At 37.2% G+C, this 16237-nt stretch overlaps 1 protein-coding gene across 1 annotated transcript in view; it reads left to right on the forward strand.

The window, feature by feature from the left end:
* The first annotated feature begins 6456 nt into the window (after positions 1 to 6456).
* LOC126926271 (putative fatty acyl-CoA reductase CG5065) overlaps positions 6457 to 16237 on the forward strand; it is an 89395-nt gene continuing 79614 nt past the window's right edge. The window contains exons 1-4 of the mRNA XM_050742536.1: positions 6457 to 6588; positions 12012 to 12140; positions 12273 to 12544; positions 12648 to 12708. Of these exons, the coding sequence (XP_050598493.1) occupies positions 12299 to 12544; positions 12648 to 12708 (307 nt within the window). The 5' untranslated portion in view covers positions 6457 to 6588; positions 12012 to 12140; positions 12273 to 12298. The remainder of the gene's footprint in view (positions 6589 to 12011; positions 12141 to 12272; positions 12545 to 12647; positions 12709 to 16237) is intronic.

The following is a 16237-nucleotide window of genomic DNA, read 5'->3' on the forward strand; positions in this document are numbered from 1 at the left end:
TAACAACATTAACAAGTACGATACCAAACAACCATTACCGCTATTCCTAGTCGAACAAGAACCTAGAAACAACAACAAAGACATATACGATATAGAAAAATTACTAAACACAATAGTAAAAGTGGAGCCACCTAGACATAAAAAAGATATCCCACAATGCATAAGGTGCCAGCAATACGGCCACACAAAAAACTATTGCAATAGAACCCCGGCACGCGTTAAATGCGCATAAACCAGTCGCCGAACGTAGTCGCGGTCAAAGGATGAACGTTTTGTCTAACAAAGGCATGAGGTAACTCTATAGCTCTCCTTAAAAGAAATACTTGGGACGGGGCACGACGGTAAGCATTTCAACGATTTCTGTCCCGTGGCTCGCCACACGCAGACTCTATTCTTCGAGCAAGATGATTACCAGATGTCGACGCATCTCCACAGTACATGTTCAGCTAGCCCGAGGACCCGCTATAAATCTTAAGATTTGTTTAACTAAAGTCCTTCAAACCAACACACAGTCCTCGTTCCAACTACGAGAAAATAGGAGAAATCTATTTTTCTCACGAACGACGCTTCCTCTTCTCGAACTCTCTCTTAAGGGCGGCTAGCACCCTTCCCTAACCACCAACATGGAAATTGACCAATTAAGAGTAACGCCAATTTCCCTCACTTTCCGAACGAAGACTTTTCTCCACGAATCCGATGATTTCGTGCCCTTAGGCACACCCATCATAGTTTTCCTCGACAGCGTTACCGTGATGGAGAACCACTCTCCCGTACGATCTCGACGACGATTCAAGTAACCCTGAGATACGTAGTGATTGCCCCATGCATTAACATTGAGTACAACTTAGACGCTGAAGAAAAGTAGAGTTCGTCATCCCGTTGACCGCGGATTCGTTATAGAGCCTAGGACCATTGTCATTAGCTTCTCGAGTATCTAATTATCGCGATTATTTGTCCAATTCCATCATAGTCATATTTGCACTAGTAAATATCTCCTCTATTGCATAATGATCACGTCTAACGCCAATAGGGATTCGTTTCACGCCCTTAATCCTAACTCTAATCTTAACGCCAACCCGACATATATTTGTCTTCTGGGTGAACTGAACAGCGGCAGAAAACAATGTGAAATTAAAAATTTTGGCGGGTTTAAAAAGAATGTGTTCTTTTAAGAAAAGGAAAGTAAACTTTAAGGTGCTATAACTGTTCTGCACTCCCTCCCGCGCGGCTTGACAGCCAACAGTCTACGTGCCGTTCTTCGAACCCTCCATAGGCCCAAGAACCCACCATAAAGTTGAAATCCTAACTGCATTGTTCGCACATATGGTTTGAGTCAATCTGTTTGCCAGAAAAGAGTTTCTAATTCTAGAAGTGTTTTCAGCTGGTTTTTAGAAGGGTTTATTACGCGCTCTTAAGAATTACGGAGAAAGCGGGTAGTGGCCTAACGAAAAAAGCGGAGATCTACCTAACGGAAAATCTGAGTTTTCCCATAAACAATGTCCCATAAACAACGTTGGTAGGAGGCATCTTCCTCCTATCTTCCTTCCTAACATTGGTCATAACCAATTGGCATCGCGGATCATTGCCCTCACTTTCCTAACTAAAAATGTAAGGAACGAATCCGAGTTCTTCATTCAAAGGGCACACCCATACCGAACTTTCCTGCGTACTCACATCAGAACGAACATCAGAGTTTCTCTAGCTCCGACGGAGAGTTCCTACGGCTCTCACGGTGCTTAGAGTTCCCATAGCTCTCACAGTCAGTCTATTCCAGTCAATCAGTCAGTCAGTTCAAGTCAAGTCAGACAGTCGACGTCAAGCAGTCGAAATCTATTCATACGGTCATTCGGTTGATTCTGTTGATTCGATTCAGTCAAAGTCGGATCTGATCAATCGCTACGTCTACTACGACACGAGAGCCTTCATCTATCAGATTGGCAGTCAGAATCTGAGCAAGATCAAGGCAATCCCCATACTCAGCGACGTTACTAGTGTGTGTGATTATACGAAGTTGTTGGAGAAAATATATAAGTTGTAACATTGTTAATCACGGAGTTATATCATTTCAACCACCCCTATTGTCTTAACAGAAATCAGGGGATCGATCTATTCGCGGCGTCGATTATTATAATCGTAACGGGAATTTACGACTCCCGTTGTCGTGTTTCCTCGCGATTGCGTCTCCCCGCGATTGGTCGAATTTACAATAACAATTATTTAAATAATCTTTTTGACGATTTTTTTTATCAAAAACACTGAAATGCTAACAAAAATGGTAAATGAGCAAAGCGCGGTACTCAGACAACAAACATAACAAATGGCGGTCATGCTACAATTACTTACAAACATGTTCAGTAAAGAATAGAAATGGACACGTTGAAAATAGCAGCTTGGAACTTTGTAGCGGCACTCGTCGGTAAAATTCATAACGGTTTCCGTCCAGCGAACCCGCTACACAAAATATCGAGTTTACTGAAAGACGAGTTAATTATAAATCCGACAATCTTAGGCGGTTACCGAATGTTAATCAAAATCCGTCGTTTTTGTCGTGATCATTACATCGATGATACATACATCGCTGTCAATGATGCCCTCGAGTCAACTACCTGAAAGTCAGCATTTGTAAACGAGGTCGAGAGTTCAGCGTCCGTTGGGATTTTTCGAGAACATCTTCAAAATTCAAATCCCAACGCCTTTTATCAACTCCGACGCATATAAATATAGCGAACAGGGTAGCGAAGCGATACTTCCCTTGCGCCGATCTATTCGTAATCACGAATCAAGATAACAAGTGTACTATATGACTAGTGTACACGTAGGGTATATTTTAGTAAACTACATAGTTAAGTATACTCTTGTGTTTTTAAACCTAATCGCTACCATACACCTCAACTTCAATGGACTACAACAACGGGCCCACAAAACTAAAACATATCTGTGTAACAATAATATTGACCTATTACTTGCTTCAGAAGCAGATTTCACACCAAAATGCTACATGAACATATCATATTACACCATCTATAATACTAAACACCCCTCAGGAAAAGCACACGGAGTGGCAGCAGTGATAATTGGAAACAACAATCAAACAACACTTACATAGTCAAATTCACCTCGAGGTAGAACACTAGAAAAATATTATATAATTACAAAATTAGAACAAGTAATCTGAACACATTATCCGCAGGAAGACAAAATCTACTGCAATATTCCACTAAAAACTCCCGAACACGTCGAACAGGCAATAACAACATTAACAGAAATTATGCAAGAAGCGGCATGGGCAACTAATATTTATAAACCAAACAACAGGCAAACAAAAACAATTCCAACAGACATCCTTAACAGACTCAGAGAAAAAAGGAAAGCGAAAACAAAGTTGCAAAAACATAAAACACGTGAAAACAAGAATTATCTAAACAAACTCGCAAAGCAAATAAAAAGTAAAATGAAAGATTATAATATAATAACGATGTTGAGAATTGTGGATCTTAATAACCGAAATTACGTTATAGCAATAGTAGACTTACACATGGAATTAATATTAGCATAGTCATATATTTATTTTATGGACGATTTCTAAAATATTCATCGATACATACTTACACGTGTCACGACCAGCATATTTCAGTCCGATGGACCGATTATGGAGAAAAGGTGAGGGCGGCCTTGGCGACAATGTATATCGTCGAAGTGCCTAATGATTTATCTATATCCTGACGGTCCTTCCACCGAATGTTCTAGAAGCTCGGTAACGGTCACGTACTACTGCAGGGTAGTGGGGATAAAGTCACGGCTGGAGCTCAGAGCCAAATCGCAGTCAGTGTAAACTCAAAGTACAAGAAATAAATTCTCTTGTTTTCTTGTTATTTTAATTTTTTTTCTTTTCGTTCGAGCTACGCCTTTTTTATTTTACGTGACACACGCGTCTCAACATTTTCTTCCATACCCGACTGTTAAGCGACTGAACAATACATTCATCTGTTTTCAAGGCGCCGCGCACGCACATATCTCCACACACTGACACCCACATACACCTATCTCTACTGCGCATTTAACCCAGTCCAGCACACAAACTATACATATCTCAATACATCTCCTTAATTTTTGTGCTGCATATTCATTTCCTTTTATGAGTCGATCAAACCATTTTTTAAAGTAATCTAAAATTTTCAAATTTGTTTCTTCCTAGACCCTTCGTTAAAATATCAGCTACATTGTTTTCTGAGTCTACTTTTATAATGTCAATCTCTTTATTTTCGTAACCTTCATTCACAAAATGGAAGTGAACTTCGATGTACTCAGAATTTTTTCTCAAGTTTCCATATTTTGATATCGCAATCGCTCCAGAATTATCTTCGAAAATTTTTATTGGTCTCTCGATCATTATTTTGAAATTTTTCAATAATTTCTTTACAAATTTTATTTCCCTCACTGCTTCTCACAAAGCTACATACTCGGTGGCTGTTGATGATTTTGTCACGCTACTTTGCTTTCTCGATTTCCAGTAAATTGCGTTTCCGATAATTCTTATGATAAATCCCGTAGTGGATTTTCTATCTACTTTATCTCCGGACCAATCAGCGTCAAGAAAACAATCAATAACTTCAGCGTTCAAATTTCAAATTAATTTTAATTTTCTATTTAAATATAAGTATTTCAAAATTCTCAATGCACATTTATAATGGGACCCGTCGTAACTGTTTTGAAATCGATTTAAATGGTTTACACTGTAGTTAACGTCTAATCTTATTCCAGTACTAATATATAATAAAGCTCCTATGAGGTTTCTATCGTCTGAGGTTGATTGTGCGGGTTCTAAACTTAAGTTTTGTTCCATTGGTGTAAAGTATAGTTTACTATTTTCTATATTATATTGTTTCACTAATGACTCTATATAACTACTTTGATCTAATTTCATTATTATGTCGCGTGAAAAGATCCGCGCGACGTCCTTCATTGTCTGACCGTCAAGGCAGAACACCGTTAGAGAAACCCTCAATAAACCTAAGGCCCCACCATAAATCTAGTCTTATTAGCTTGCAGGAACCTTTAATCCTGCAAGTATTTTCGGTTTATAGCTGGTATAATACTGTCCTTAGATCTATTGTACGTTCTTACAAATTACGAAGAAAGCAGGTAGCTATCTAATGAGAAAAACCAATAGTTGCCTAACTGAAAAGCTGGTTTGAACTACGTTGGTAGGAGGTTTCTTCCTCCTATCTACATTCCCAACATTGGTCATAACCATTCGGCATCGTGGATCATCGCCCTCACTTTACTAACTTGAGCAACGAATCCGCGTTCTTCGTTCAAAGGGCCCTCCCATACCGAGCCTTCCTCCGTAATCACATCAGAACGAACTTCACTGTTCCTACGGCTCTTACGGCTCCTATTGCTGCTATTTCTTCTACTGCTTCTACGCCACCAGGAGGATCAACTCTACTGGTTCTCATAACCAAAGAACGGTCAAAGTCAAGAAACGAGTCAAAGTCTAGTAAGTAAAAGTCGAGTCAAAGTCAACATATACACGGATTCTCTCATCTACGAATAATCCTTTTCTTCGTCACCTGTATCTTAATCAACGGCGTTACTAATTTGTGTGATTGTACAAAGTGTGGGAAATAAATTTTATAACCCTGTTAGTCGCAGTGTTATACTACAGCAACCACCTCTATTATCTTAGCGGAAATCAGGGGATCGATCTATTCGCGGCGTCGATTATTATAATCGTACGAGAATTTACGACTCCCGTTGACGTGTTTCTTCTCGAATGTGTCTCCCCGCGATTGGTCGAATTTACAATAATGATTTGAATTAATGATTTTATGATGATGAAAAATGTTTAGATTGACAAATGTAGATTTTGGAAAAATCTGCAAAATAAGACGTATGAGGCAAGGAACCTTCCATACGACGATTTGCAAAAGTATAGAAACCGTTAAAATATGGCTTTCCTTACTCGTTCGTTATTCGACATTCGTAATAATAAAAGTAGTGAAGTAGAAATTTCGTGAAATTGTTTGTCTAGAAATTATGTAAGTAACTACTTGATAGCACGATAAACTGACTGTGGGTAGTAATATTCGATGATATATGAAGAAGAATCTCGACAGAAGAAGTCAGGATACAACGATAAATGCAAAATTCTTAATATTCAACACGTATATATCACGTATATATCAACGAACAGCGAGCGAGAGCTAATGCATAACTTGGTAAACTTGATAATATTATTACTGTATATTAAGTATAATATATAAAATAATTGGGAAAATACGTAATTTCTCCGTTACCATTTCATGGTTTCTTTTATATGTAGTCAATATTACTTAAGTATATTTTAATTCATTTGCATATGTTTCAGATTATTTTACTAAAAACAGGTGGTATGTGCTATTTCAAACGTAAAATTACTAAAATATCTCGCATTTTGGAGATGAATATATTATTCGAATGAATAACGCATGACATTATCCAGTTTCAGTAGTAGGGTGAAGTTATTAAAAGTACGAATATCTGGAGAAGCGACACATCGAATATGGTTACAGTATAGTGAAAGACGTGTCAGGAAAACATTATCAGGTAACAGACGATTTCTTGTTATTCTGTATTCAATTGTGTCTTCCATTAGCTGTCATTCATCATTACCAATGTCATATAGATCAAAACTATCATCGGGTTATTAATTCCTACAATAGTTCAAATGAAGTTTTTGAATTCTGAAATTTTTATTTTGTACTTTGCATTTTACTCAGTAAAATGGTTCATTATTGAGATTTTTCAATAATTTACAACCAATCAGTAGAGGTAATCGGAACATTCGCCTTCATGTCATAGTTGCACGAGACACTGGCTATTTTTTGGCAAATTTTGAGTTTAGTATCTTTTTTCACAAGTTATGGTTAGAACTTACTTCGACATTTCGGGCTTATGAAAAGAGGAAATATGTTCCGCGCAAACTATATTAATCATGTGGAATATTTTAGTCATTTCATAATTTAGATAGTAAAGATCCTTTGTTTCTAGTAAATTAAATTGAAACAAACGCAAATGAACTGAAATATACATATGTAATATTAATTCTATATAGAAGAAAGCATGAAATAGTAGTGGGGAGATTATGTATTACGCAATTATATTATTAAGTTCAAGTAAAATATCCTACATTGTTAATTTTTTTTTATTTATTATTTGTATTCACAATTTGTCCAATTTGGACATTTGGTAGGATTTTTTGACAGTTATATTAACATGTAGGTAGCTACCCCCAGCGGGGTACCATCCTCGCGTTTGCTAGGTCATATCCTTTGTGAGGTCTGCTGGGTGCTTCCTTTTTAGCCTTCTATCCATGTTTGTGGTTTTGAACGTTTCCACTGCTAGCCGGTTTGGGTGTGTTGCTATTCTTGCCTTGTATCTTTCCGCGTTGCTGCTGATTGCTTCCTTGACCGTTGGGATTTCCAGGTCCCTCCATATGTCCTAGTTTCTGACATACCAGGGAGCGTTTACTATTGTTCTAAGGATTTTAGCTTGTATTATATCTATTTTGATTATATGCCTCATTGCTGCTGTCCCCCATAGTGGTACTCCGTACGTCCAGATTGGTTTTATGATCGTTTTATATATTTTTAATTTATTTTCTATGCTTAATTTGGATTTTCGACTTGTTAGCCAATGCATTTGTCTCCTTGTTTTCTGTATTTTGTCTACTTATTGATTTGAAGTGTAGTTTCCATGTGAGTTGTGTATCTAAGTGGAGTCCTAGGTATTTGACATGCTTTGTTTGTGTTATATGCGTGCCGTTCAATAGGATGTTTGGTGGTATCTTTTTTCGTAGCGTGAATGTAATATGGTTGCATTTATTGGGGTTTGCTTTTATTTGTTTTTCTTGTAGCCAATTTTCTATTTTTATGATATGTTCTTGTAATATTTTGACTGCCCTTTCTGGGTTAGTATGACTCACTAGTATAGCTGTGTCGTCCGCGAATGTCAATACTGTGAGTATTGGTAGTTGTTGATATGTTCGCCGTGTATAATGTGTATAGTATTGGGCCTAGGACGCTTCCTTGTAGTACCCCGGCCTTGATGTCTTTAACTGGAGAATGTGTGTCCTTGATTTTTATTACGAAGGTTCTGCTGCTTAGGTAGGATTTTATTAATTGGTGTATTTGCTCCGTGAATTGTTTCCTAATTGTTTGTAGTAGACTTTCATGGTTAATTTTATCGAATGTGCTGTTGTTTTAGGTATGGTGCATTCCTTGTCAGTTGTGGTAATAGTGGTTTGGACATCCTCCTCCGTATGACTTTTGAGGTTGCTGTTGTTGATAATGTGTGGTGTAGATGTGTTGCAGAGGTGGTTGGAGAATTCTTCAGCTTGTTCTTCGTTGCTTCTTGCCCATGTGTTATCTGCTTTTCTGATTGCTAGGACGGGTATTATTGGCTTCTTTATTTTTTTTTTTTTTTTCATGGCTTTCCATAGGGAGTAGTTGGAGTTCTCGTGTGTAGAGAGTGTCCCTATGAACTTTGCGAATTCATTATTGTTGTGCTCCTTTATTTTGTTTTTTTATTTCCTTAGCAAGTTTGTTTATGTGTTTTTTGTTTTCTCGAATTCTGTGTTTTTGCCATTTTGCTTTCGCTTTTCTTTTTTCTCTAATTTTGTCGAGTATTTCTTGCGGAATTGTTATTGTTTGTCTGCTGGTTGGTTCGGGTGTAGAGGTTGTCCTTGCTGCTTCTTGAATAGTTGCTGTCAATGTTGCTACTGCCTGTTCTATGTGTTCAGGAGTTTTCAACGGGATGTTGCAGTTTATTTTGCTTTCTATTATTTCTTTGAAAGTTTGCCATTTGGTGGTTTTATTGCAGTGTTTCTGGTTTTCTATAGTGTATTGGTTTGTTTCTGTATTCGATTATTATGGGTGTATGATCGGAGCTGAGATCGAGGTTGGGTGTTATTTTTAGTTTGTTTGTGTTTAGTCTCCTTGTAACTGCAAAGTCCAGAAGATCTGGTTTTTTGTTCGGGTCAGTCGGCCAATGTGTCGGTGTTCCTGTGGATAATATATTGAGGTTATTATTTCTAATGTATTTTTCCAGTGTTCTGCCTCGAGGTGTAATGTTTCTTGACCCCCATAGCGTGTGCTTTGAGTTGTAGTCTCCCGCTGCGATGTACTTGTCCCCTAGGTCCTGGAAGTATTCTTCCCACATTTGTGATGTTATTTTGTGTCGCAGAGGCACATATACTGCTGACAACTGGAAGTAGTTGCTGCTAGTTTGAACTGTAACGGTTGTTGCTTGTAAATTCCTTACTAACTTGGCTGTGTAGATAATGTTTGATATCGTTTCTGACTATCACTGCGGTCTCTCCGTGCGCTTTTCCTGAGGGGTGTTTTGGTATCATATATAGTAGTAGTTTGTAGTATGGTATTTTCATGTAGCTTTTCGTAGTGAAGTGTGTCCCTGAGACAAGTAGTATGTCTATATTGTTATTATATATGAATGTTTTAATTTCAAGGGCCCGTTGTTGTAGGCCGTTTGAGTTACAGGCTGCTATTTTTAGAGTGTCCGTTTTTATTTTTTGCTTAGCACGTTTGTAATTAGTTGTAGCATAACTGTGATTTGTTGGGTTTGCTGTCTGAGTACTGCGTTTTGTTCGCTTATCATTCTGGTTAGCATTTCGGTGTTCTTTATGGATTGTTTGAGCAGTTCTTTGATTTATGCAGTGTCATTGTTACTATTGCTGTGGTATTGGTTGTCTGTGTGTGTCAATTGGCTGGTTACTTGAGCGTAGCTTAGACTACCAATGGTGTTGGTGCTGATGGGTTTGGTGTTTGTTGCTTGCTCTGTATTTGGTATTATTTCGGGTTTTGTGCTGTCCTATTGGGCTTGTATGTTAGTGATTGTCCTGTTTCGTAGGGGCGGGAACAGTTTGCGTTGTAATTGTTTCCTAGCTTCGCAACCTTTATAACTGGCTGGGTGTTTTCCGTTGCAGTTATAGCATCTAACCTCCTCTATTTTTCCCGTGGATAGGCAGTGTATCGTAAGATGATTTTTTGCGCATTTGACGCATGTCGGGGTTCTATTGCAATAGTTTTTTGTGTGTCCGTATTGTTGGCACCTTATGCATTGTGGGATTTCTTTTTTATGTCTAGGTGGCTCCACTTTTACTATTGTGTTTAGTAATTTTTCTATATCGTATATGTCTTTGTTGTTGTTTCGAGGTTCTAGTTCGACTAGGAATAGCGGTAATGGTTGTTTGGTATCGTACTTGTTAATGTTGTTAATTGACCTTACCTGGTATCCGATTTTTGCAAGTTCTTCGTTTATTTTGTCGGTATTTGTTTTTGGGTGTAATCCCCTGATTACTGCTTTGTAGGTTTTGTCGGTTTTGAGCTGGTAGATGTGATACGCTGCGTTTTTATCCTTTAGTGATCTTGTAATTTTTCTGAATATTTCTGAGGTGTTGGTTTGCACTTTCACCTGGTCTATTTTTATCTGTTTGATAACAGAGTTATCTTTCCCTGCAGTGTTGTTTAGTAGTTCAATGAGGGGATCAATTGTTTTCGCATCTATGTATATTGGTGGTGGTTTAGGGATGCGGTTTGTCGGACTTTCCGTTGCGTCCGTTGCTGCCTCTTCTGGCAGTGCGCTGAATGGATTATGGAGTTTGATATCTTGAAGCCATTGTTTTTTTTCATGTGTTTCAGTTTTCCTCGCGCTTGCGAACGGGGTTACCTTGCGTTTTTTGCTAGAAGTTGCCACCGTCCAGCTTTCTTCGTGGTGTATTGGTTCATTGACCTCTCCGTCGGCTTGTGTTGTTTCCATGATATCGTCTTTTTTCTCTACATATGTAGAGTCTGTTGCTCTATTTATAAAATATGTGTCTCCTGTGTTGGTTATTTTTATTGGTGGAATCTGCATGATTCCACGTTTTGTCGATGGACGTTTACTTTGCCTCTTTCTCTTCCCTCTTGCCGCACTTTCACCGGAGCACTGTTTCGCACGTCCGTTTAGGTTGCCTGCACAGGCGGAACTGACATTGTGATAACATATATTTCCCCTATTTTATTTATCACTTTTTTTATAAATATAGTTGTCAATTATTTACATGCGATAGAATATCCCTTCGGATTACAACGTAAATATCCTGTCATTGTCATTTAACTGTTAAAAAGATTTTATCTTCAATGTTTTTATAAATTGTCATTAGTTATTACTTAATTATAATAATTTTCTTCACTCGTATACTATATATATGTGTGTACAATATTTATCGTATCAAATTTCTATAAAACAGCAACTTCTGAAACAAAAGGCTTGGTATTGTAAAGATCAAGCAGAAATCAAATTATAAAGCTAAATAACGTAGAACGTAATGCAATATATACACAATCATAACAATATAAAAATATTGCAAATTTTTGAAGTTAAAATAAGATGAAAATGGTGAATATAAAAACTGCGCTCTTTTTACACGAACGATAGATTTGCAACAGCTTACCTCGTGCAAGCCGTAAAGGAGAAAACTATGACGACGTAAACCATCTCACGCAACGTTTTCTAAGAAAAATCATCCATTTTAGATTAAACTCATTGAAATCTATAACGGCATATCGGAAATTTACCTCCTTCTGCCTCCATAAATAATTAATAAATAAAAGCACACATAAAATATGTTTATACAGATTTCAAATACACACGCGTCCACGGTTTGTGACAGAAAAATCACATATGCATTACGTATTCTCATGGTGCCACTAAATGTGGGCGAACACTATTTAGCATGAACCACACACATTTTCCGCACAAATTATCCATCACAGTATACAACAATTTTTACAAGCATACACATATAATAAAAAATAAAGACGTCAAACGAAACTACAAAAAGATTAAGTATTAATTAAGCATCAATTAGGATATCGTTTTATGGAGTAATGTGCAATAATACAAATTAATGTACAGCCACATGAAAAATTGTATTTATTGCGTTGCATAGCTATTTTACCTTCTTTTAGCCCCCTTTTTGGAGAACGATTTCACCGTTTGGAAAAATATTTATATATTACACTGGCAGCATCGTTAACATAACGCAATTATTTGATTCATGCATACGAAAACATAATTGTTGAATTACGTCTCTCTTTGTGAGTATTATTCGTAGACTTTTCTAAAAAGTAATATACAACAAGGTCTCAACTATAACCTATTTCCTACATTATTTACCACATTTTTCCATTTACTATTTGTTGGGAATGCCAATCTATGGCAAATATTAGGATTGAAAGTGTGAAGATCCAGAAACATGGATACAATCAATAAAAAAATTACTGAAAATGGGATCAATAAAGAATTGAATAAGACGAATACACTCGAGGAATTTTACGCCGGTTGTGGAATTTTTGTGACCGGAACAACCGGTTTCGTTGGAAAGGGTCTCCTAGAAAAACTGTTGCGCGTGTGTCCACGCGTCACTGCCATTTTTATACTGCTACGTCCAAAAAATAACGAAACGATAGAACAACGATTTAAGAAGCTCATAGATGATCCCGTTCGTAAATATTATTCTCGTTTCTTTCAATATTTAAGTCTGTCAGAAGCCAAATTGATTAAATTTCTTTTCTGTAATTGAGCTGGTACTTTTTCATCTTCAGATCTACGACGACATCAAAGCAAAACACCCCTCAGCTTTGAGCAGAGTTTATCCCATGAAAGGTGACGTGAGTCTGCCGGATTTAGGTCTTTCGCGAGAAGATAGAAATCTGTTGTTAGAGAAAGTAAATATAGTGTTTCACGTGGCGGCCACTGTGAAATTCAACGAGCCGTTACACGTGGCTGTTAATGTGAATACGAACGGTACTGATCGTGTCATCGAATTTTGGAACGAGCTAAGGCATCCCATTAGCTTCGTCTATGTTAGCACAGCTTATAGTAATGCGAATCTACATGAGATTGAGGAGAAAATTTATACGTAAGAATAAGTTATACGCAAACGTTGTTCCACGGTTTATGAATATTATATATGTAATTATAGCGTCAAGAATATGTTCACATATTATTAACTTTGTAGTACGAGCTTGAAACCTTCGGAAGTAATAGATATGTGTGACAAATTCGACAAAACGTCGATCAACGAAATAGAAAAAAGAATTATAAAAACTTATCCAAACACATACACATTCAGTAAGAATTTAGCAGAGCAGATTGTAGCAAGCAAGTGCAAAGATCAGCCATTTGCGATAGTACGGCCAAGCATAATTGGTGCCTCTTTGGAAGAACCATGTCCTGGTTGGATAGAGAATATTTCTGCATTAACAAGTATTTTTATAAATCTTTTTCAATGATAATTGTTCAATACTCGTCACATTTCGGAAAAGTGGAGTTAATCTGTTGGTTTGTGGGAAGCTAATATGAGAGGAATTCCACTAGATCATCACTATTATAGTCCAAGTTTGTTATTGTTCACAAATATGAGAATTCTTTCCAATCTATTTAGTGCTACATTTCTGATAATGGAATACCACAAATAACTTCTAAACCAATTTAATGTTACCAGGTGTCATGGTCCTAATCATGAGAGGAAGTGTAACAATAATACGGGGTAGGAAAGATGCAAGATTGGATGTAGTACCTGTCGATTTGGTAGTCGATACGATAATTTGTGCTGCATGGCATGTCACGCTACATCGTGAGCGTGAAGTTAAAGTTTACAACTGCACGAGTAACGCATGCCCTCTTACGTAATATTTATTATGAATTTTTTTCAACTAATGTAATTCGATTGTTACAGTATTCCAAAAAATTCAGTTTATTTAACTAATTTAGACAATGTGCAAACAAATGTAGAAAACAAAAGCCTACTTTTGCTCCCAATATTTCAATTTCGAAAAGTAGTGATACAAAATAATATTTATTTCAATTCCATAATATTTCCCGAGATACTCACATGACAGTAAACTGTGCTTTAAGTATAATTGCAATAATTGTAATAATGTAAATTTTCCAATTGACAAGGTGGGGTCAGATGCAACAGCTCGTGTTGGAACATGGCAGAGAAATGCCACTGAACGATACGCTATGGTACCCGGGTTGTATAATGACAACTAATAAATATATTTTTAACGCTCTGAGTGTAATTCCGTATGTTTTGCCTGCGTACATAATAGATATCTTTTTAAGACTCCGAGGTAGTAAACCAATGTGAGCATTCTATCGATCCTCGAACAACTAGGACAATCTTTCTGGGACAATCTTTGCGTTCATCTACAATAATAATTAAAAATGATATTTCAGACTGATGAAACTTCTAAAAGTTGGCAACAAGCTGTTCACATCGGTGACACATTTCACCATGAACGAATGGACTTTTCAAAGGGATAACTGTTCCGACTTGGCGAGGAAGGTGAAAATGTTGAGCGACAGCGATATGGTCAAACTAGATATCCGGGATATCGATTGGGAGAAGTATGTTACAATTTACGTGATGGGAATTAGGAAATTTATTTTAAAACAAAAGTTTAAGTCAACAGCCCGACAACGATTATTAAGGTGCGTATAGAAGTATCTTGAAGTATAAGAAAATAGGAACTAATATAAATACATATATTTTCGGTTATTTTAGATTGTACTGGATACATCAGATCACCAAAATATTCGGTATAATAATTTTGCTATGGATAATATTATATTTAGTGTACTGACTATTTGAACGTTACTTTTTTCGCTTCGAACCAAGAACAATATAAATAGAATTTTATGAAGAAGAGATTCATCATTCCTTTCATTTTGTCTTTCCACTCGTTTCATTTCTAAATAAATTCATTTATGACATTGTTTAATAAGGATGTATGTATTTATATGCACACGGTTTCTGATTTGTCATATATGACAATATCTTTACTCCTTGATGTTTCTAGTACAATGCATCTGCGAACGTTCATACATCACCTTTAAGTGTATGTTTAAAGATGATTTCTACATAAAAATCCTGCGGCAGGTCTTTACGTAATGCTAAACAACAAGATAATTATATACAGAAAAATAGTAATATTTGCTAATAATAATTTGTATATTAAATCTGCTCACTGAAAATAAATATTTGTCCGTATGATGATGAAAACTTCTTTCATCCTCCACCAAACAAAACTTAAGTGATAATTATACGACAACAACAATAATTTATCATTGAAAAGACTTCTGAGCAGTAGAAAAGACGTAAATAATAGTGATAGAAAATAAATGTCTTTTAAAATAAGATAGTTCTAAAGGCTCACATTGTTTCTCAATTGTTTCTTCATATATCTTGTAGTTCTTTGATCAATCGGCGTTAAAATATATGACACCATCGAAGAAATAGGGTTCAAACGTGACAGTCGAAGCTGGACAAAATATTACTTCATATAAGAACTCAAGTTCTCTGTTGAATGCCGAAGCGTGCAGACGTGTCTCCAGTGCCCAGTGAAGTTCGAAAGCAACACGTGTTACCCAACCGTCGAAAGTGAACACAGCGTGCTCCTATCCTCCCAAATGTTTCCTATCCGTCAGAGAGAAGAAAAGCCTACGCACCTAACCCCAACCCGAACCTTGCCTCATAGCCTCACGACTATGTTATTCATATTGAATTAGCTGGCTCGATGATGGCCCAGTATTCACGACCAGGCTCTCCTGAGCAAACACACAACTACCCCGCGCTACCCCCTTCGTGGCAAAAGTGCAGCAGATCCTCCCGTGCCGACGACGCCAATAAGTCGAAAAAACGCAAAATTGAAACATCAAAAACAAACTCGAACGAACAGCCATCAATACAAATTAACACTCACAACAGGTTCGCAGTATAGGAATCCTCAAACGACGCCATGGAAATCGCAGACCCGCCATCAAACCATCACGCACAGAGAACCCCCCCTCCCCCATCAATATTTGTTAATGATGTCATCGACATCCAAACAATGATCAAGTCCTTAGAGAGAGATATCTCCAAGGAGGACTACAACGTGAAGATAACCAACAACAAAGTCAAAATCCTGCCGACGAACCCAGAAGCCTACAGAAATCTTACCAAGATACTTAGGGCCCTGCACGCCAACTTCCACACCTATCAACTCAAAGAAGAAAGGCCTTTCCGGGTGGTGCTACGAAACATCCACCACTCCGCAGACATCGTCGAGCTAAAAATCGAACTATTAAAACTCGGCCACGAAGTCATCAACGTCAGCAACATAAGGCATAGAGTCTCGAAAGACCC

Source organism: Bombus affinis, chromosome 17, assembly GCF_024516045.1.
Source record: "Bombus affinis isolate iyBomAffi1 chromosome 17, iyBomAffi1.2, whole genome shotgun sequence".
Lineage (NCBI taxonomy): Eukaryota > Metazoa > Arthropoda > Insecta > Hymenoptera > Apidae > Bombus > Bombus affinis.